At 38.1% G+C, this 23,532-nt stretch overlaps 2 protein-coding genes across 4 annotated transcripts; one reads left to right on the top strand and one right to left on the bottom strand.

The window, feature by feature from the left end:
* The first annotated feature begins 27 nt into the window (after positions 1-27).
* On the top strand, positions 28-10,783 carry LOC111336727 (BRISC and BRCA1-A complex member 2). The gene is made up of 11 exons (XM_022942870.2): positions 28-238; positions 430-515; positions 2,368-2,465; positions 2,938-3,126; positions 3,622-3,696; positions 4,636-4,736; positions 5,069-5,171; positions 5,561-5,631; positions 6,081-6,163; positions 7,235-7,385; positions 8,809-10,783. Exons 1-11 carry the CDS (start codon positions 117-119, stop codon positions 8,870-8,872), a joined length of 1,143 nt encoding a protein of 380 aa, XP_022798605.2. The 5' UTR covers positions 28-116; the 3' UTR covers positions 8,873-10,783.
* LOC111336719 (uncharacterized) lies at positions 10,729-23,463 on the bottom strand. 3 transcript variants are annotated; one of them, XM_022942861.2, is made up of 4 exons: positions 23,200-23,463; positions 22,554-22,685; positions 15,717-18,212; positions 10,729-11,708 (listed from the first exon to the last, which is right to left on the bottom strand). In XM_022942861.2, exons 3-4 carry the CDS (start codon positions 18,202-18,204, stop codon positions 11,665-11,667), a joined length of 2,532 nt encoding a protein of 843 aa, XP_022798596.2. In that variant the 5' UTR covers positions 18,205-18,212; positions 22,554-22,685; positions 23,200-23,463; the 3' UTR covers positions 10,729-11,664. The 3 variants fall into 3 exon arrangements, with proteins under 3 accessions (XP_022798596.2, XP_022798597.2, XP_022798595.2); XM_022942862.2 differs by having other exon boundaries at positions 22,554-22,605; XM_022942860.2 differs by lacking the exon at positions 22,554-22,685.
* Positions 23,464-23,532: the final 69 nt, after the last annotated feature.

The raw sequence follows: 23,532 nt of genomic DNA, 5'->3' as shown, positions 1-23,532 counted from the left end.
TTATGCTGGAGTACCTTTATGTAAAAACATCTGACAAATTTGTTTCTTCTTTTGATTTCGAAAGTTGGCGGAAATAAAGGAACGCTAAAATGCCCTGAATTATTTTTCCTTTTGCTATGGCGGCCGATGTCCTGCAACGTATCCATCCCGACATTGCCAAATTTGCTGAAGCCGTACTTAACAGTGAAGGAATTGGGGTTTGTGGTGAGCTGCTAAAGATTGTGGAGCCCAAGTCAAGGTACCCAACGACGTTTTTATAGCTTACGTTAAGCAACATTTTGACGAATTTTACGGGTGAAATTCAGGGTTAGCTGGGGTTCTTATTTCTCGGATATGTAGCAGTGTATTTAAGGAGTATTTGCAGCGCCGGTGTAAAGGTGAAATTATGTATTCAACGCGATCTTTCTCTGTCTTGTTTGTGTTCGATAGTTTGTCCTTCATTAACCCTCGTATTAAGAAAGGATCCTGCGATCGATTCAAGGTTTTGGTTCCATATGCTGGTAGAACTCTGAAATGTAAGTAAACACCAACATTAGCGTGCACTATTTTAATCAATTTGACTGTATTTTTCCCATATTTTCAACATTAAATTGCTTTTATTTTTTCCTTGAATTTTAATACATTTTGAATACATGTAGATTTGTTTCAAACTCAGTGCTTGAGTTGCAAGTCAATTTGATTATATCTTTTTACAATTATAACATAAAGAACAAACGTATATGAGTACGATCCTTCGCAGTAAAGCACTATTTGAGCAATAGTGAAAATCAGACCTGAAAAAAATTTCAGGCCTGTACGGGATTCGAACCACTGACCTCTGCGATACTAGTGCAGCGCTCTACCAATTGAGCTAACAAGCCAACTGGGAGCAGGCCATCAAATTAATTCGACATAAACCCGTAGATGATAAATCAAACAACAACAAACATATGAAACATATGTGTGAACTGCGGTTATGAGACGTATATGAGTACGATCCTTCGCAGTAAAGCACTATTTGAGCAATAGTGAAAATCAGACCTGAAAAAAATTTCAGGCCTGTACGGGATTCGAACCACTGACCTCTGAGATACTAGTGCAGCGCTCTACCAATTGAGCTAACAAGCCAACTGGGAGCAGGCCATCAAATTAATTCGACATAAACCCGTAGATGATAAATCAAACAACAACAAACATATGAAACATATGTGTGAACTGCGGTTATGAGACGTATATGAGAACGATTCTTCGCAGTAAAGCACAATTTGAGCAATAGTGAAAATCAGACCTGAAAAAAATTTCAGGCCTGTACGGGATTCGAACCACTGACCTCTGCGATACTAGTGCAGCGCTCTACCAATTGAGCTAACAAGCCAACTGGGAGCAGGCCATCAAATTAATTCGACATAAACCCGTAGATGATAAATCAAACAACAACAAACATATGAAACATATGTGTGAACTGCGGTTATGAGACGTATATGAGTACGATCCTTCGCAGTAAAGCACTATTTGAGCAATAGTGAAAATCAGACCTGAAAAAAAAAAAAAAAAAAAAATTTCAGGCCTGTGCGGGATTCGAACCACTGACCTCTGCGATACTAGTGCAGCGCTCTACCAATTGAGCTAACAAGCCAACTGGGAGCAGGCCATCAAATTAATTCGACATAAACCCGTAGATGATAAATCAAACAACAACAAACAAATTTTTTTTCAGGTCTGATTTTCACTATTGCTCAAATAGTGCTTTACTGCGAAGGATCGTACTCATATACGTCTCATAACCGCAGTTCACACATATGTTTCATATGTTTGTTGTTGTTTGATTTATCATCTACGGGTTTATGTCGAATTAATTTGATGGCCTGCTCCCAGTTGGCTTGTTAGCTCAATTGGTAGAGCGCTGCACTAGTATCGCAGAGGTCAGTGGTTCGAATCCCGTACAGGCCTGAAATTTTTTTCAGGTCTGATTTTCACTATTGCTCAAATAGTGCTTTACTGCGAAGGATCGTACTCATATACGTCTCATAACCGCAGTTCACACATATGTTTCATATGTTTGTTGTTGTATAAAGAACAAAGTATCCATTGTCTGATAGGTCAATTCAGTTTCCAAGCGAATGTTTTTTTTAAATTATAAAGTCTGCAAACCAGTTATGTCATAAAAGCAATGGAACGCATTTTCTGAGCTCTACAACGCAAAAAGGCCACATTTATTTAGATGTTGGGAGAGTACTCAGAAAGCTGACAAGTCACTCACGTTTGGCTTGTGATTTAAAGGCTTTCCTCGTGTTCTCCTAATGTCCTGTGTGGCACCTTATAGAGTGGGAAAATGTGTTCAATTTGCAAATAGCTGTTCTGTATTATTGTTCTTATATATTTTTGTAGGGGAGGTACTATTTAACCAGACCCAACCAGATTTTCCACCAGATTTTATATTTGGACCACAGGATCAGGAATTTGTTCCAAATATTGAAAAAATTGAGGTATGGCCAAGGTGAAATACCAAAAATCCTTAATTTGGAACTTTCCATCAAATAAGCGCTTTTTATAATATCATGTGACTGAATATCTCCTAACTAAAACTGGGGGATATCTGAGAATATACCCCTGGATAAGCCCCAACTGGTTGGTCCACATGACTCCAATACAGACTTTGGTATGTCCCCACTAAATTGTGTCTTTTGTTAAAATGATGATTGTCGCTTTCATTTGCTGACAAGGATTTAATCCCAATTTCTGTGGATACATAAAATTTTAACTTGATTTCCAAGATGAGTGTGGTACCATTGACAAGGTTACCTGGGTCAGATTTTGGCAGTGGGGCTAGCTTGCCTTCTCAAAGGCATTTGAAGACTGCAAGGCAATGTACTGAAAATCAAGAGAGCATGATAGACCCTGTTATATTTCCAGTGACTACTGACTAAAAATATTCTTTTAATAATTATTACTCCCTAGTCTCTTGACAACTGGGACAGCAATAATCCAGAAAGCTTAGTAAATCTGATCAAAGAACTGATCAGGGAATACAAAGAATATCAAAGAGAGCAAGTGGAGAAAATCCCCAGAATCCACTTTGAGTACACGACACTTGCAGCTGACAGCAGTTATCCTGAATTTGAAGTACATGTTATTAAAGGGCAACTGGTAAGGAGAAGGTTTGTGCATGCGAGCTGCAGAAAATCACACCCCCAAGCAAGAGCTTTGTAATAATAAGAAGTGGAAGGGGGATAAATTCATTGTCACAAAATCTCAAGCCTTAACATTCAAACACTCTGTCATCTTTGTGTATCAAAAGAATCCATTGTTCATAGGTTAAGGTCAATTTTATTTTGAAAGCAATGGAAAGCATAAAAGCTTATTTCAAAATATAGTCCAGTGTTTTATTAATCTCAGACCACCACCACCCCCTCCTGTTTTGGCACATAAGCTAAGTGAAAAAAAATTGATGGATGGGAATTTTAAAAAAGTGCTTTCCTCCAAACTAAAACAATTAAAAAAAAAAAAACTAGAGTAAAATCATGGTGAACATGTTAATAAGATGTTAATAATCATAATTATTAAATGTTATAAAATGTTAATAATCATAATTATTATCAAAATGTGACAGTAGATTGTGTTGATTTTATTTTTTGGTCCCAGAATACAGACTCTATTGTCAATTTTATGATCAAGCTGCCAGTTGATCTCACTGGAATCCCACCATTTATTATAAGGGTGAGATGATTGTTTTTCAATTTTGATTTTTGAGTAAGACAGCTAAAGAAACATCTTAAGGGAGTCGTGCTCGTTAACCTTGTCACTCCCAAGATCTCATTAGTAATTCTCCTTACACTCTGCTATACAATTCTTACAATGTTAGCTTGAAGAATTTGGTAATGGATCAACCGCTCCCTGGTTAGCTCAATTGGTTAGAGCACGGGATTGTGTTGTGCGGGAGTTCAAGGGTTCGGGCCCCGGCTGGACCAATACTCATGGTCTTAAAATAACTGAGGAGAATTTACTACCTTTCTATAATATCAAGAAATGGATAGATATCCTAGTCTTCTCGGATAAGGAGGAATAAACAGTAGGCCCCGTCTCCTGCTGGGTTAGGGGTTGGAGACGTTAATTTCCCATGTACGAGATTACTGTGTGGTGGATGTCCTCCCCTGGGGTGGGATGGGTGGGAAGGTGGATCATTATGTGGACTGAAGTGGCTGCCAGAGGCACCTGATGATGCTGACATCCGATCTCAACCTTATCATTGTAACTAGACACATTTGTTGTTTAGAGTACTTAAGACTTTCTTCTTTCTTCTAATAATCCCCCAAGTGATATTAATTTTTTCTTTATTCTCATCACTTGTCTTCATGATATTGTATCAATTTGGTAATGAGAAGTTCTGTCCTGGTCATTAATGGGAGTTGTGTGGTTAAGAGTGATATCTTTTGATTAATAGTTTTTTTTTTTTTTTTTAAAAATTCATCGTGATAGCTGGATGATAGTATAAATTTGTTCTGTTGTCTCACGACAAAGTCACTAGATGTAGAACGCAACGTTTCGACTGCTTACTGCAAGTCTTCTTAAGGCAATGGGGTCTACTGGTTGCGGCACAGAATAAAATTTGTTTTTCTGACGATTGTGCTGGTATAAATTTAATTCTTTGATCACCAGGACTGTCCAGGAGAAGACATGGCATGCCTGTTTGTCTCTTACACATCTCTTAATGGAGAGCATGTTACACCCACGCTTTTGTTGTCACCCCGTGTAGAAAGGTGAATCATTTGCATAGAAATGACGTATAAATATGGCTATTCATTTACATACAGGCTTTCACTGAAAGATAAGTAATCAGAATATTCATGGTAATTGATTACTGGAATACATGTAATACTACCTTGTAAAAAGGTTCAGGCTTTCATAGCCAAATACTCTAAGTTGGTACATTTGATGGCTATTTTTTAAAAGTAAGTTCACTCCATGGAATCTTCAATGCTATCAATCTCCAGTTAAATATGTAATGCTTTTAATGACAGATGAAAAGTACAATTTTTTTCTTTAGCACACTTCTGTAGTCAATCCATTCATTTTCATACTCATTTTACAGAGCGTTTGGTGGGGCCAGCAATCTTCGTATTCCTCATTGGTTGGGTGTAAATGGCTGCTTGCTGGAATACCTTCCTCTTATCCAGGAACTCTTTGCACAAAAGGTCAGGTCAACAGTGGTATCAAAAGTTACCTCTCAGTGCTCTAAGCTCAGATTTTCTTAAAGTCACTATTTTTGTGACCTTTAATTAATAAAAGAGTTGCCACAAGTAAGACAAAAACAAAACAAAAAAACAAAACCAAAAAGTGGAAAAGGACAGTGTGCAATATTTCATGATATTCTATGCTCTATTTAAAGTCTGGATTGAGGTAAATGTGAATTGACAAAATAATAAACAAAGGAAAAACTTAGACTGAAAATCCCATGGTTAGCTTGGTATTTTTCCTCACCTACTATCACTAGTTGGATTACTTAATAGGAGGATGAGCCTACTACTTATTCATTGCTTGATTGGTTTATGAGATTGCTTAATATTTAATTGCATTTTGAAAGGTGGAGCAAGTTTGTCAGGCATTCCACAAAAGAAGGGAATATGTTGCAGCCTTCCTCAGTGCATTTGGAAGGTAAGGGACAGCTTACAACCCAGTCAAATAATTTGGCAACTATAGCTTTCTTTTGAATAAGTCCTGTAAATAAGGTATGACTTTTGAGAGTGTTTATATAAATTATGTTATTTACCAGGAAGGGGGTCTATATGGGGAAAAAAAAACTGTGCCTGTGGTCTTGAGTATGGCCCAAGGTTGAAGGCAGAGGGTTACACTTAAGACCAGGGGACAGTGTCTCTCCTATTTGGACTGATCTGCACTTAAATGTCTTAAATATTTCTTCTGGTTTGCTTTTTTTCACGCATTGCCACAAATGGTGCGGGCCAAATTCTGGACCATGGTCTGTATTGTTAAAAGGTGGACCAGTTACAAGCATGCGATTAGGATTCTGGCCTGTTGTGATGCTTCAGAGGAAAACAAAATGTAGTATGTTTTGATATCTATTTAACATCGCTTTTTTTTTATAGCTCAGTACTTGAGTATGATGCTGAGGGATTCATGAAGCTCTCCTTACTGTTCAAAGTACAAGGATTTTTCTGTATTGTTCATAGTAAGTAAAGTTCTGGTACAAGTTTAAAACCGAAACGAAACGAAACATCTTTTCTGCAACATAAAAAAGTGAGACGTATTGAATAAAAATCAGTCCAGCACCTAACAGGAATTGATCAAAGCGTGGGTTTTTTATTAAGTGATGTAACACCCCCTTCCCTCAGCATTCCACCTCACCCCACCCCTCCCAAACCAAAGAAGAAAGACAAAAAGACCCAGTAAGCCTGACAGAGGTTTACTCGGTAACGTGGTAGGGGGAATTCGCTGACCTGGCTCAACTGCATTTATGGTGTTAACCAGACCTCTCAAGTCTCACGATTTTGTCGTGAGACTCACGATTTTCAGTTCAATCTCACGGTCTCACGACGAGACAGACAAATCTCACGATAAATAGAAGCGCAAGCTAAAAGGATAATTTTTTTTGTGTAATTTCATTTATGGCTGGCTAGAGGTGAGTTTTTTGTGCCAATTCTGTGCAAATCCGTCACAAATCAAGCTGTTACGTTCTTCGTCCGTCTGTTCGCTGGAAACACCGCGAGTCGTCCATGACCATACATAGAACACCTGTTCCAAATTTAGTCATCATAACCAGTCTCTCGCATTTTGACACAACACGTTTTCAAAATGGCGGCAATGGATGAACCTGATGAATATTTAAAGATTATTTCTGTGTTGTTAAAGATCCACACATGTTTTAAGTAAATTATGAGCAGGAAAAAAAACACTTTCTCTTAATTTAAGAACCTGTGTTTACTTGGTTTTGCCTGCCGGTCGACCAATCTCCAGATTTTTTTTACATCAGTCTCCAGATTTTTGGTGTTTTGAGGTTGAGAGGTCTGTGTTAACGTTGAAAAAAATTTCGTCGATTCCCCTTCGCGGCGATACAATCCGAGTAAAAAAGTAACCCTTTGTCTTGTTAGGAGGCCGTAACGCTGAGTAATATGGGAGCTGTGCACGGGAACGGCAATATCTCTAGTCCTAATGGAAACTGAAACAGGCTTTAAGTGTGCAGGTCATTTGGCTTTAGCCCAGGACTAAACATTATCATCACTCACTTAAGTCTTTTTTTCAGTTGAATTAGACAAAAACTTTCCCCAAGAGGCGCCGTTATTTTACCTTCAGTCGATTTACCACGAGAAAAACAACCAGCCTTACGAAAAACTGGAAGCGGGATACCCCTATAGTCCGCGGTGGTCTGGGGACGAGATGGCGGAAAGAGCCAGGTATATATTCCTATGGCCTTTACTATCTTGCTTGCTAGACTGAGGCCTCATTCAAGAAAATCCATCCGAGGTCTTTTTTTAATCTTTATCTGGAGTTCGCGTCTAGTAAGTAACGATAACTCAACGAATAGTAGAACGGATCTCAACTCGTAACCAACCTATCCTGTTTTGTAATCTGATATTTTTTATTCTTGTTTTCACAACTATTAATATCACGATTTTAAATGTTGACATGGCAAAGAATGAAAAAGTAAAATTTAGATTAAAAAAAAGCAGCTTTTTGGGACGGCAACCTAACAAATCTTTCAAAAACGGGTTATTGGTCTCTTTTGAATCATCATCATCAATCTTTATTTATACACGAAATCGTATCATTTTACATGGTCTTTCTAGGAATCGTCTTTAAACTAAACTAAAATACTCTAAGGAACTATTGAATATAATATTAAAAATACAAAACTTACATCGTGAATAATAAGGAACTATTAGCTATAATGTTAAAAATACAAAAACTTACATTGTTGGTAATAAAAGCTACAATGGTGTATTAGAAAAATCTTTCCCATGAAATGAAGTTTAAAAACATTTAAACTAGGCAGTTTTCTAGTCTCTGAGGGAATCCTGTTCCACAGAACAGATCCTCTGTAGTGTAGGCTCCCTTTTGCAGACTCAGTTCTGGGTCTGGGGACATAATAACTTAACTCAGAATTTCTAAGATTGTGTGAATGTACATTTGAGGTGTTGATAAAGATCCGCCTTAGATACGATGGGGAAAGATTATTATGGATTTTATACATTGTCACAGCCAACTGTTTAAGTCTTACATATTCCAGCCTTTCCCAGCCAAGTTCATCCAACAATGTGACAGGTGTTTCATGAATTGCTTAGAGAAGGGTCATTATTTATCACCTAGTACCCCATCTTTACTCTTTTGGCGACTACTGATTTCCCCTTCGTTCCCCTCCGCATCCCCCCTCCCTGCGGCGATAAATAAGGACTTGTTCCATAGGTGTTTCGATGGAGAATGAATATCGACACCGGATTGTTGGAAACTGTACTATACGTTAATTATTCTCAATTTGACTGACATTTATTAGGCATTTCATTTATACGTAACTAAGCAAACATGTATGCAGCACGTGTTTTATCGTCCCATATATGGCGCTGTTCCACGTGCTTACAACGGGACGTTGAGTGTGTTTCCGTCTAATAAGCCAAGAGTTGTGAGTTGGAGTCAACTGAAGCGTAGTAGCAAAATTGTTGAATCAAGCGAATAAATCGTGAGTTTATAAGGAACCGTGGTACAGCTTTTTCACGTTTTCGACAGAATACGGTGTCCGACCGAGTTACATTCACGATACGATTGAGATAAAATGATATAAATCTGAGCTCAATCTTTTCCTTCCTTTCTTTTTTTTTTCAGAACTTTCCTGTTGGAAAAGATACCAGCTTTTAAGGACGCTTCATTAAGTAACGCAAAATTTTAACCGAACAATTTTAACCAATACAATTAACCAATACAATTCAAGGCATTTTTGTGGAGCGATCGTACTAGGATTCAGGCCGCTATGAAAAGATGACCAAAATGTCGCTCAGTCAGGATCTATTGAGAAACTCTTCTGAGTCACTGAACGAACTCAGGAAGAGGCTCAATTCAAAAGCATTAGAAATTAGTCGTAGATTAGATCACTCTCAACGGGCTTGATGGTTTTTGGAGCGGAATAAAAGAAGCGTTCGAGGAGGCCCTCAATAGGGACCTTAAGCAGTCAGGACGGCAACGCCAAGGAAGACTTCGATTAAAAAATTAATTTCTACTCTTAGTTAGAATTTTAAAAATGGCTGCATGAGCCTACTGTCTCATATAGCGCCTCAGCTCAACTTCAGCATGACGTATAAAAGCAGCGTTGAGTTCCAAATGGAAATTAAAATAATTTGCCGTCGCGGTTTCGGTTCGCAGACAACGCGAATTTTGGCGATTTCACGTTGCTGTTTTGCATAGGACGGCTAAGAAATGTACAAAGTTTCAAAATGCACGTGCTGGGCTATTGTTCTGCCAATTAGATCTCTTGTTTTTGCACGTCCTCGTTGCCGTCGCCGTCATGGTTGCTTAAGGTCCCTAATATTAGCCCATTTCCGAATTACCTTTGGCCTCTTTTTCAAAGCGAGTACTGGTGTTCATCCTTTCATAGGAGTATAAGTTTTGATTCGCATGCAAATTAAACTCGTTTTCATACGAATGCTTGAGCACCAGGCCTCGTTTTGAAAAAATGTCCAACAGTAAATCGGAAATGGCCTAATCGCTGCGGGACGCGCGTTTCTACGCCCGCGGGAAGATTGGAGACGAGTCGGGGAGAAGTTTGCCGGGGCGGGCGTCTGGCACAAATTGCCTTGCAGACCTCTCGCCGACTTGCGTTGCACAAGGCCTCTTGTTTTTGTACGCAAGAATTATGAGGGCCTCTTCGCAGGCCTTATACAAGGAAGACTCCAAAAAAAAAAAAAATCACTTTTAACATATTCTCCTCACTAGAAAGCGGAAACAGGACAGAGACTCGTGTGGCAAGTCTCGCTTTGTTTGCATGAATTTTGTTTTGGTTTGTTTTGTTCGTTTTTGTTTGTTTGTTTGTTTGTCTGTTTGTGAAGAGTTTTAATATACTTTGAATTATATGCAAACATTTAATTGACCATCAACCACGAGTAGGTTTCCCTTGGGTTTCATTGCTTCCTATTCACTGCGTCGCAATGAATATCGTATGCCACCATGCACTGGTATTATTTCTGATGCCATTCTATACTTTCCAAGAGAATAAAGTAGCAGTTTGCTTCCAACAATTAACACAGAATAAAAAACGAGTAGATAATTTAAGATACCTTCACCATCTGAGTTAAATGTTCCCGCCTCTCCCCCCCCCCCGCATCCAAAACTGACGAGTTAAGTGTTCCCGCGTCGCCCCCCCTTAAAAAAACTGATGAGTTTAGTGTTTCTGCGTCTTCCTACCCCCCAAAAACTGATGGCATATCTTCCCACCCCTCAATAACTGATGGCATATCTCCAAAGAGATCCATCCCTACGGCGCCTGATTGGTTGTTACTATTGCGCGAAAATCCAAAATCCCTTGGGCTAGGCATTCACTTTAACGTAATCAGTGGATAATTTTTTGGTCAGCAAGAGTCAAATTTTATCTTTGTTGCATATCACGTTTGTTTGAGTAGGAACGCCCTCGCGTGTAAATTCAATAATTTTCTGTGATTGGGAATTTTCCTCTTTGACGCCGCAAGTGGATTCTCCCATCTGCCCAGCATGGCATGAATTAACGTATATTCTTAGTGAAGAATAAACAACATATTTTTAACGGAAGTCTTTATTCCTACTTCAATGTTAATAAACAATTGGAACATCTGGTCTGAGTGAATGATTTCACAATCGATACATTGAACTCAATGAATACACGCAAGGCTACGAGAATTATCGAGTCGCGTCAAATGTTTTAACAAAGTCAAACGCTCATAAATACTTCTATAAAGAATGTTCCACTATTTTGACTCAATCAATTGCCTAACAAAAATATTTGAACAACTTCATTACCATGGAACAGACTACTATTTTGGTTCAATCAATTGCCTAACAAAAATATTTGAACAACTTCATTACCATGGAACAGACTAAGTATTACAAGAAAAATGGCCATCAAAAAGTTTTCTCGACAGAAAGAAAACCCATAAAACTTGTCATTTTTCGCTATGTGATTATCTCAGAATTACAAAACGTACGAGCTTGACTAACCTAAATCCTAATAAATAACGCTATCGGTATGTGTTTAACACCGATTCCACTCTATCTCTCTTCTGTCAATTTGGTTTAATTACCTGGACAATTAACAGAAAGAAATAGAATATCACAAGCCTTCTATTTCGTCTTGCCGAAACATGTGGAGAACATGTCCTGCGGTTTATTGGTTAATGTACTAAACTGAGGAGCCGCCCATCGACGAGAAAAAAAGTGCCAGAGCTACCTCAGGTGTATCCTAGCTTTAACGTTAAACGACTGGTAACGTTTCCTTCAAACCTATCCTACTTTGAGCTTTAATTTTGGTATAACGCAAAACCTTTAACAAACATTGAAAGTTCTTCGACTATTCAACGAAGTTATCACTCTGATATTTACATCTCCATATATCATTCTTACTATGTATGCACGCAGTAACATGAAGAAAAAAGTTCGATGACAAGGCCTCATCAGTCTTTTCTACCCCATATAAGGATCTCTTACAATCACGAAGGTCTAAGCATTACTTGCCATCGACGCTCTTCGATCGTGCGGGGCATCTGCCGATTAAACAAATAATATGTTATCAACCCTGGAGTTCACTTCATTCATATACTGAAGAAACAATTAACAGCCTAAATTCTGATTCATAGGATCTATGTCTTAATCCTTACATCCCAAGATCTGATTATGAATTCTCCCCTCTAGCTGCTGCACATTTCCTTGTAAATTAGTTATGGGAATTTGGTGTTTGATCAAGTTAACAACTTTTACCTGACAAATTTGAGTATTCTTAGAACCTGTTTGCTGGGTCATGAATGGATATCGTCGAGAGAAGTTACAAGTTGAGATGTAAGTTCAAAGGTTAAGATGTAAGTCAAAAGGTTTCTTTTACCTTAGTTTATTTTTTTTAATACTTACTAAATTGTTGTACTCTACAGATATAAATAGTTTACCAAAAATTCAAATAATAGAAAACTAACCTGTACAGGCTTTGGACAGAACTTAAATAATTGCGGTCAATTCACGTTGAAGCGGACATTATCAAGGTATGTGATTAGCCAACGGAAGAAAGTTAAAGTCAACTTGAGCGAGTGTGAAGAAGCTTAATACTTGCAAAATATATCAATTGCAAATAGATGGCGTGACAGAGCCCTCTTTGCTTAGACGAAATCGAATTTCGTCTACGATCATGGGTAGCCTCTTTTGACTTCGGATTGAGTAAAAGGCATTAATTCGTTAAAACGCTTGTAGAATCTAAACATCACTGGAATAACTAGATTTTATTCCAAAAGGAAAGCAAAATGATAAAATTATGGAAACTGCAGTAAAGTGAAGCCATTGCAAAAATGGCTTCGCTCATTCCCGAGACAGTGCTATCCTGAAGAGTCCAATGGAATCACTTGAGGTAGCAAGGGGCGGAAAGGAGGGGGAAGCCTTTCAGGAGCTGCCAGGAATTTTCTGCTGCTTCGTTGGTAAAATTTTATGTTCCACTCACATAGACTGCCCAAGCATTAGTAACAAAATTGTCAACACAGCCATCAAACACCTGCGCTCGTGTGCGTGGATTCGTGGCGTGCTTAGAGGCTGTCAAAACCAAGTTGCATTACAAACAACCACACAAGCAAGTCGCGGTCTTCGAAAACCGTATTCTTGATAAAAGGTTAAAACGGAAAGGTAAATATGAACACGAAACCTGTTATCAAATAAGCTTTGTAAACAAAAAAATTTTGAGTTTTCCTTTTACAAATTTTCTGTGTAAGTTTCAATATTTCTTTGCATTTTTGCATTTGATTTTGTTTTCTAGTATGTTTACTTTTGAAATTTTGCGTGGGAAATTGACGCGCAGCATTGCGCACGATCGGCCAAAATTGGTCCCATTGCGCATGCCCTACGTTTGACCGCTGTGTTCGTCGCTGCTGTGTTCCCGAAAGCACGCCACTTAGTCACTAAATCGTTCGCACATGCGCAGACGTTTGACCGCTGTATTGACAGTACCGAACATCGATAACCAGCCCTCCTTCTGAAAAAAAAAAAAAAAAAAAAAAAAAAAAAAAAAACAGATTCGAAAGATGCAAAAAGTGCCTGGTCTGTACCCAGATGGACGGTTGTCCGTCTGTGCTGAGCCCAGTTTCACTTCTTGGCTCCACTAGTCCCCAGGCCTCTCCCCAACTCTAGCTGCATCCAAGCGGGAGAAACGTAAACAGCAAAAGTACATGGAGTCAACCTATTGTCGAGTTTGATTAATCTTGCCGGACTCAGTGTAGAAAAAAAAAAAAACGCAAATGCCAAAACATTTAACATTTCTTTCTAGAAGGCCGACGACGTGAAAGCTGGAGTAAATTTTGTAAATCACTGCTAAGTTTATTTCTTTTTTTTTTTTTTTTACAATCGTGAATTATCAAGATTTATTGAATAGCATGCAAAGAGATCAACATTAAAAAATATTATTTTCAATTTGTTTTTATTACATTATCATCATGTTATGACCATTGCAAAATCAATTTTCTGTTACCTACACATCTACATCCAGATCCAAATGACTTATCAGACTGAAATATTATCTCTGTTAAAGGACTGAAAGGTGAGAAAGTTATTCCAATAAGAAACCTTATTTAATAAAGAGATTAATTTTGAAATAAAGGTGATTGATCTATCGCTTAGCCCTTTATTCCCTAAGAGAGATAGGCAGAATAAAGGATATGATCACCGATTCATGCTCCTGATAGTCTAACGAATCCTTGTCAGAACCACAGGAGATGTAAAGAGAAAAGTATGGAGAATATAGACCACTTTCATAAATGGCTGCTGGATTAATATTCTTTTGTTTAAATTTAAATTAGCCCTTCTGGCTTCGCTTGAGATAATGTATTCTTTTGAATTTTGTACTGGAGAAAGAGGCCAGAAGGGCTAATTTAAATTTAAACAAAAGAATATTAATCCGGCCGCCATTTATGAAAGTGGTCAATTAATATCAGTGCTAGGGTGTAGAGAGTTAATTCAACCACAGTGCCTGCCTGCCTGCCTGACTGACAGAAATGCCGACTGACCCATTTCTGATTGAATGATGTAATTTCTATTAGAGTTATTTGTGGCAGTATATACTACACAAACGCGCTGATTAGCTATTTTAGGTGACTAGCAAATACTGTTCACCTCTGAGCTGTCGAAGAGACAAAACTGCACCTCAAGAACTTAATTCACAACTATTTTTCTGTATATTAACAGAGACAAACATAATTTTTGGTTTCCATTTGGTGTATTATAAGACAATTATTCCCTTCAGTGTCATTGAAAGTGGTGGGATAATTCCCTCCAGTTTTGGGTATATAATTTACAAATATTCCAAGTAAATATGAAATTAGTTAAACTCTTGAGATCTGATTGTTAAATCTCCTCTCTAGCTGCTCCACATTTCTTTGTAAATTAGTTACAAGAATTTAGTTTTTGATCATGATAACTTCTACCTGATGAGTTTGAGTATTCTCATTACCTGTTATTCTCATTAGCATGTTCATCAAAAGTGAGTTACAAGCATAAGCCATTAGGTAAAAGAATGCTTCAACTTAAATTAACAAAATGTTTTCACTCAAATAAAAAAAAAAGTTGTTACAACCACATCTAACTCGATCAGTCTGTAATTTGATTCCCTCTATTTTAATCCTGTAGTTCTATCTTATTATGCTTAATTTTCCTAGTTGATTAAAGAAGGTATTACAGAACTGCTCAGATTGTAGGAAGAAGATACAGGTGAATCACTTGTGAGAGTTTAAGGGTCTAAATATTTGTCAAAGCTCGCAGTTTAGGTAAGCCAATGTTAGTCTACAGAACAAGCATCATGTTTTAACACAATTAGGCAAGACAATGTCAGTGCAAAGTAGAAGTCACACACAATTCATTGCTATGGCATTCTGCCTGTTGCATGTGAATTGCACCACCCCCCCCCCCTTTCCATACTCTAATCTCGAAATTATCTCCACTTGACTGACAATGTGGAAGAATGATGACTGTTTTGCAGGCTACAAGACAATTGAAGATATTTGATTCATGTTTTCTTGTGGAGATCATGAGTACAACCTTATACTGAGAATCAAAATAGAGTTTTGCTGTCAATATTTTGATCCATACCAATATAATGAGCCGTATTTAGATTTCTCCCACTTTGGGTAAGACAACCCTCTAACTCCAAGATCTGATTGGTAATTCTCCCCTCCAGGTGCTACACATTTCCATAGAAAATAGTTCTCAGAATTTGGTGCGAGATCAGTCTAGATAACAACTTTCTCCTTAAAGTTTGAGTATTCTCATCACCTGCTTGCTGGATAATGTATGGATATTACAGAGAAAGGTTAGATATCAATCACTTCTGGGAGTTTAAGGGGTTAGGCAAAACTACATCTCAACAACAGTGGCCAAAATCTTGGCAACACACGTCAAGATAGTGAGCCTTACAACTCTTTTAGGTCACACATAGGAAACACTTGCATACTCTGTGTCAAATCTACTTCCAGCAATATTTTCTTCTAATGGAGTCTCTGTTGTTATTCCAATAAAATCGTCATGCTTACCTATCGACTCTGCGTCAAGGTTTGGCAACACAATCTTCTCTGCACTTCCCAATGTTCCATTGTTTTCAGTTGTTTTATTTTTCCAGTACAAGTTTTCCACCCAGTAGTAGATCTCCACTTTTCTGGTGACATAAATCAACAGATATGCACTCATGAACAAGGCAAATGAAGACAGCATGTGCCAGAGGTCATGGTAATCGAAGAAGTCCCACAAGATGCATTCTTCATTGCGAGTACGTGAGAAGCTTGGTGCCGAGGTTTTCTTTGTGGTTGACTTGATCTTGAAAAAGTACATGGCGAAAACCCAGAAGAGGAAATTCACAAGCATGAATAGCAAACGATGCCAGTTGCTCCAAAGGAGCTCAAAAATTTGGCTTAGGCTGCAAAGCTGTTTCATCCCACTCCAGCAATTTCCACCAACAGATCTATGCCTCTTAAAAGACACTGCCACATCAAAGCTCATCAGGCCAACAATACTCAGGGCCACTGCAGCCACACATGAAAACAAGAAAAACTGAGACCAGTCATCTTTCTGTTTAAAACCAATAATCAGCAAGCAGAGTGGGAATACAATTATCCAGGTCCACTTTACAAAAGCTTCCACTGACCAGCATTTCTCATCATTGCTGCAGTTCTTCCATCTGCATGGCACACCAACTTTCTTGAAAGTCCACATATACATTACCACCAACCAAAAAACCAGAGCAATCCAGTATGCAACTTCAACAAATTGTGGAAGACCATTGGTATCCCGCACTGAACCAACATAGTTAAACACCAGCAATGGCGCCACAAAGAACAAGAAATACTTAGGTGCCTGGACTGTTGTTTCACTGGATTTTGAAGATGCTTCATCTGCATCTAGTAGAGATTCACTTCTTACACGGCAGTTGTAAAGAGCAATCACAACTAAACCTGAGATTATAAACATGAAAGCAGAATCAAACTGAAACGTGAGTCGAGAAGGACAGAGATGATAGGTGGCTGAAAACAGACCTTCAAAGACCAATGCCCATGCCAGGGCATATGCCACAGAGTAATCATATGGTCTGAAATGTTTGGCACATGCCCCTCTCATAACATACTTGTGACCAGATTTATTGACATCAAAAGTGATTGCTTCCCTAAGAGAAAATGACAAGGCCAAGAAGATACCGTGAATGACATAGGGAACATTGCTAAGCATGAAATTAGAAGGAAGGTCAGCTACAGCAATTGGTCGATAACAAAGCTCGTTGTAATAGCAGAGATCGCGATTTCCTTCTTCAATCATGTTTGACCAGCGCGCAATCACAAACTGGGCCGAGCCAACCATGAAACTGATAGCAAGAACTCCAGTCAAGTAGGGATATGTCTTTATCCCATGTTTAAACCATGCAAAGCTAATAATTTGCAGCCATCGTTTCAGTGGGATTGTTTTCCATGGTAATGGCTCTGGAACATGTTTTATGATGCCCTCGCTTGGCACCCTCGCTCTTAATTCAGAAGCAGTATTCTCCAAATGAAAAGGAGCCTTGCACTTCTCAAAGTCAGAGTTAAGAAAGAAATGGGCAAAAATGCTTATGGCAAGACCACCAAATATGGTAATAAGGCACATGTACCCAGCAGGAAGTGCTTTTCCAAGGGTATCATACTTATACCCCTGAGTCACAGATACTGTCACCACCTTCGGTTTGATGCTATCTCTTTTAGTGAAGGAGCTGCGTAGTCCAATATACCAGCGTCCTGTCATAATTTTGGGTCTTGAATACTGAGATAAAGTGATGCGTCCAGAATTTGTAAAGGTGAGTTGAATTGCTTGTTTTCCTTCATCAGAGCTCTTTTCCGCAAGGCCTTTACTTTGTGTTGCAAAACAGCTCTGGGACACCACCAAGACACATTCCATTTTAGCATCAACTGATGAGACAGTAATTTGAAATAGTCTCGAAAGCTGATCCTCTGTAATGTCAAATGCTTTGACTTCAGTTAAACCGTCAGAGCGAACAGAAACATCTGTTAATTCACCAGGAGCTAACACTGAGTTATCCAACTCAACCTCTAATTTAAAAGATTCATTTGCAGGAGCTCCGAAGAACAGTAGTTCAAGATCCATGGCACTTACAGACTTGTGCATCAAAGACTGAGGGCAGGCGTGGAAGTGAAACTCTTGTACGTGTTGCGAGTCATTGCTCTGAGCTACCCCTACAAACAAGACATTCAAGTTTTCAAGAACCATAGAGTAGAGTGCACTAATGTTGCTTGAAGAATTAAACCCAGCTAATGTCACACGCATGATAGCTGATTTGCTGCGGCCCTTCACATCACATTTCCTTGCATTTTTGAAGTGTGAGGTCAACGAACCATTCACTGTAACTTTGTTGTTTGTCAAGTAAAGCGAACTGCCAAAGTCGCAGAGTACTTGGAAAGATGATTGGTTGCTTGCTGCAGAAACATCCTCCAGAGTAGTAATGATGAACAAAATCAAGCTGAAGTATTCAAAGAGGCCCATTATCTACCCTAAAAAAATAAAAAAAAATTCTCTACGTCAGGATCTGACAATTCTTGTAATAACAACCTAAATAAAGCTATTAATGAGGGCTGCTAAGAGTACACCAGATTTGAACATTTGGTGATTACAAAGTTATTTTATTGTACAGACCGGGATCTTCAAGAGGTTGGTTCGAAGGGTTTATACCAATGGTATGATTAACCCCTTTAACACCCAGAAGTGATTAATCTGCAACTTCTCCCTATAATATCCATACATTATCCAGCAAACAGGTAATGAGAATACTCAAACTTATCAGGTAGAAGTTGTTACCTTGATTGAACATAAAATTCTTGTAACCAATTTACAAGGAAATGTGTAGCAGCTAGATGGGAGAATTCATAATCAGATCTTGGAAGTTAAGGGGTTAATAATCAATGGTAATAAGACCAAATGGAGTCCAATTCTGTCTGTAATCATACGAGTATGATAATTACGGACAGAATTGGATGGCACAAAGTCCTGTTACCAATTAACCATAACCATAACAATTTCCAGCTCGGATTTGTTCTATAACAATTTCCGAAAAAAAAAAAAAAAAAAAAAACTTAATTTGAGAAAATATCTCTGGTAAAGACATTGTCTAAAGTAAGAAATTCCTCCTCTTTGGAAATTCTCCTGGCTGCGGTTGTTCGAAAGGGGGAATAATGCTATCCAATGGATAAATCGCTATCCAGTGGATAAGTGTTTACAAAATATACTGCCCTATCCACTGGATAGAGATTTATCCAGTGTATAGCTTTATCCATCCTTTGAACAACTGGGGCCTGGTTCGTAGGGTAAGTGGTTGTTGCTATGCTACTGTAATAAATTTTGTGAATGGTGGATTTAGCTGTGAGGAGTGGGTATGCATATGATTGGTTGTTTTAACTGTCCAATTGCTTTAATATTCATTTCTTAATTCCCAGTTCACTAGCTTAATATATGATTTTCACATTATGGGTTTATCACAAACCAACATAATGACCAGCTACCAGTTGGCTAATTAGCGTAATTGAAAGAGCACTGCACTGGTATCGCAGAGATCATGGGTTCAAATCCCACACAGGGCTGAATTTTCTTCAGGCATTATTTTCACTATGGCTCAAGTAGTGAAACAAAGATCACTTAAAGTGCACCTCAACCCAAAATTTTTTTCCGCTTAACGAAATAAGCTAATTTTTTGGAGTATTCCTGTGCAAAATTTTTTTTATATGCTCAAACCTTTCATTTTCTGTGCCCAGTCAAAATATGGAAAATCGGCCACCATCTTGCCCCACGACCGAGTTTAAAGAGGAATGGCTCTAGCGGGTAATGTGACGTCAAATCGAGAACACGAAAGTCTGCATTTCACACATTTTCACTTGTTTGGGAAGGTTGTCATCGATACTGTCCGAAATATGCCAACTAGGTGTGTTGTACGAGGAATGTATGAAGCACGATGCCCTCTTGCAAATTTCGCACGTTGCTACATCCTCCTACCACACACTTAGTTGGCATATTTTCAGACAATATGGACACAACCTTTCCAAACAAGTGAAAATGTGTGAAATGCGGACTTTTGTGTTCTCAATTTGACGTCACATTACCGGCTAGAGCCATTCCTCTTTAAACTCCGTCATGGGCAAGATGGCGGCCGATTTTTCATATTTTGACTGGGCACAGAAAATTAAAGGTTTGAGCAAATAAAAAAATTTTGGCACAGAAATACTCCAAAAAATACGCTTATTTCATTAAGCAAAAAAAAATTTTTGGGTTTAGGTGCACTTTAATGATATTCATTCTTAACCTGCAGTTCACATATATGATTTTCATATATTCATAGGCATTTGTCCAATTACAGGTATCCAGTTACAAGTATCCAATTACAGTCTGATCACAACCCTACGGAATAATTAGTGAAAAATAAAGCTGCTAAAACACCAATCACATTTGAGGAAATTGTAATAGTTATGATTAAGGCCACAATTAAAATGTAATGTGAGAATTTTAAAAGAAAGGCAAGAGTGATTTGTGAATTTATGAACCAGTAAAAAATTTGTGAAAACCTCAAGACTTCACTGAAACCTTGTACACAAGAAGAGAGTCTTGTAGTTTTCCCTTTGGTAAATGTAATGCATTAATTTTTCAAAAATTTGTGCATGAAACAGAATCAGGACCTTAGCTTCCTTTACAAGCCTCCTTCATCAATGTAAAATCATACTGATAATGTCTCAGAACAATTCAAATGCCCTGTAAGATAACTCCAAATGAAAACTAACTTGAAGGTTATACTGTATTTTGACATTTTGCTTAAATTGTACATTGTGAGTTGAGAGATTCATCAACATCACTATTTAGAGTAAGGTCAGTAACTGAGGTATCACCACATCACAAAACATAGTATGAATAAAAATTTTTTTGTTGTCACTGACTAAAAAACTGTGTGAGGACGTTTTGGTTAAAATACTATAACCTTCTTCAGCAATAAAATGGCTATGAAAACAAATGAGTGCTTTAAAAAGAGCCGCTCAAACGTAACTTGAGATTGCCAAGGGCCTTGTAAATGTCAGCAATGTAAATATGTTCATTACTGGATTCAGTTAACAAATTGAGTACCACACTTCTAAAAATAATCTTTTCAACCATTGGGAACAGCAGTCAATGATCTTGACATCCTCAAGATCAAAATCATGATTGTATTTTATACAATGTTGGGTTAATAAAGAATTTCTATCTCCGGTGAATAGCGCTCTCTTGTGTTCTATAATCCTGGATCTTAAGGCTCTTGATGTTTGACCGATATAAACTTTGCCACAATCTTTCCATCTGATTTTATGGATCACTCCTGTCGATAAGTCTTTACTAAATTTGTCTTTAGGTTATTTTAAAATGGAGCCAACAGTCGTAAGGGTTTGTGGGCAACATTGATATTGAATTGATTTCAAGTTCTTGCAATTTTTTCTGAAATTCCTTGAAGATATGGCAGGGTGACAAAACGTCTGTTGGTTTGAGACTGATTTGTAGCCCCAGTGGTGCTTTGGCAGCTTCTAATAAATTGTTCGGTGTAACCATTGATCTTCAGCGCGTCGACCACGTGTTGTGTTTCAGATAATCTGTCTGCTCTTTGCTCTGTCGAGAAGGGTTCTAGCTACTGAGCGTTTGTGTTGAGAAGGGTGGTGAGAGTTGAATTGAAGGTATTTGTCAGTGTGTCTGGGGATACCATAATTAATTATGGTATCTTTCGATGTGGTATCCCTCTTCACATCTATACAACAACTTTGGTGCTCGAGGTGACTAAGAACAGACTTGAAGCTGATACGACCACCTCGGAAAGAACAAACATGTCTGTTGACAGCATCATGAATTTGCTCGAATTTGTACTTGATAACAACTACTTCATCATTGATGGCACTTTCTACAAATAAATATTTGGCTGCCCAATGGGCTCACCTGCGAGTGCAATTTTGGCAAATTTGGTTATGGAACATGTTGCAGAGAGAGCTTTAGTTACCACACCCCACCCTCCTAAGTGGTGGTATAGACATGTTGACGATAGCCATGTCTGCATTGCTCGTGAACATCTTACAGAGTTCCACTCCCACCTTAGTTACAGAAGTGTCTTTTCTGCAGATACTTTGACGTGCCTAACCCAGTCGTCTTTCTGCGATTCATTGTTGGAGAGTAGGGCTCTTTCCCTGATCATTTTGACCTTGAGGAAGTCAAGAGCATTGACTGCTGTTTCCAATGGTCGAAAAGATTATTTTTAGAAGCCTAGCATTCAATTTGTGAACCGAATGCCATTAATGAACATATTTATATTCGTGACATTTACAAGGCCCTTGGCAATCCCAAGTGATGTTTCTGCAACTCTTTTTAAAGCACTCATTTGCTTTTGTAGCCATTTTATTGCTGAAGAAGGTTATAGTATTTTAACCGTAACGTCCTCACACAAAGATTTTTAGTCAGTAACAACAAAAATATTTTTATTTATTATTATGCCCGACTAAAAACATAGTATGCCCTAGGCATACTAAAACGTCCAAACCACAGTTTGTTAAAAACAAATTTAATTAGCATAGATTAAAAGAAATTGACTCGATAATGGCATAAAATTTCGCTACCTTTCAGTATAACAATTTAAGGAATTCTAATATACGCAGTTCAGTCCACAAAGGGAAACACACAATATCTGACGACTACAGCTAAGCTTACGGCTTTCAAACAACAAACGTCGCGTTTTAACAAAGTATAGTTACAGATCTTTGTAATCCACTACTCAAAATAGTATTTTGCCTCGCGGTAAAGACTAATTTAGAAATAAATGGTAAAAGTTCAGTGATTCAACTCACATTTATAAATCTTGATAGTTGTAGAAAGAAGAATGATACTTCTTTGAATCTCCTGATCCGACAGAGGTAAAAATAAAAGGTTTTCAGCTTATTTAATCGGCCAGACACAACGGCGAGCTGAACGATGGTGAACTACAGCGACATGATGGATAAATTATTAATGCTATAAACAGCTTGAACTGTTTCGTAAGGCGGGTGATTTAATGATTTAATGTCGCAACCGAAGAGCAAAGAATGTAGAGCAATAAGATTACGACCAGGAACTTGTCATTTCTGAGAATCGATCAATTACGAATTATATTTCCGCATGCACATTGTGCACATTGCGTTACACGCATATTACAGCTAAATTAACGAGATCTTTGCCACGTACCAGCAGAAATGAAACACAGACCTACACGTCTAAAACGAAAAATTTAAGCTATGGAAGAGGCAGCTGGATTGAAAACCTTACAGTGAAATTTACGTTGCTTTGATAGAGCTAAATCCTTAAAACTCTGGCTATATATTTTTAGCACAGAAGTTAGCACATGTGTTCTACACTTGTTTAGTGTGCATGACGCCGCAATATCGTACTTTTGTCTCCAAAATAAGTTATGCAAAAAAGGTAGAACTTATTGATATCAATATAGAAGTTAACACTTACCTCAAATCATGTGAAGAAAGATCAAATGTAATATTACATCAAGTTACTATCAAGTCAAAGTGTGACAAATTCTGAAGATGATTCAAGGAGCGCACAAAAATCTCGGCTTTACCACAAAGAAAAAGAGATTTTGATTTCAGTCAGCCATTTGTAGGCTTGAAAGCAATATCACATTTCGCGTGACCGTCTGGCCTTTAAAAGTAATCGCATTACCACCTCCAGCATCCACATAAGAGTCGTTCGAATGTGCTGCCCCCAGCAAATTTTTATTCTCGCTTACAAAGAACTATGGGTAGGAATTTTTCTGGCACGAGGAACTAAATCCTTGCGATC

Source organism: Stylophora pistillata, chromosome 6 (assembly GCF_964205215.1).
Source record: "Stylophora pistillata chromosome 6, jaStyPist1.2, whole genome shotgun sequence".
NCBI classification, from domain to species: Eukaryota; Metazoa; Cnidaria; class Anthozoa; order Scleractinia; family Pocilloporidae; genus Stylophora; species Stylophora pistillata.
Note: the sequence above shows the minus strand (reverse complement) of the source record. Positions and strands in the feature narration are given on the sequence as shown.

Excerpts from the sequence above, each read along its gene's own strand:
- LOC111336727 (XM_022942870.2), top strand. The coding sequence starts at position 117 with ATGGCGGCCGATGTCCTGCAACGTATCCATCCCGACATTGCCAAATTT. Across the intron at positions 516-2,367 it reads TGCTGGTAGAACTCTGAAAT|GGGAGGTACTATTTAACCAG; the intron begins GTAAGTAAACAC and ends ATATTTTTGTAG. Across the intron at positions 5,172-5,560 it reads AGGAACTCTTTGCACAAAAG|GTGGAGCAAGTTTGTCAGGC; the intron begins GTCAGGTCAACA and ends GCATTTTGAAAG.
- LOC111336719 (XM_022942861.2), bottom strand. The coding sequence starts at position 18,204 with ATGGGCCTCTTTGAATACTTCAGCTTGATTTTGTTCATCATTACTACT. Across the intron at positions 11,709-15,716 it reads CCTTGACGCAGAGTCGATAG|ATGCCCCGCACGATCGAAGA; the intron begins GTAAGCATGACG and ends TTTAATCGGCAG.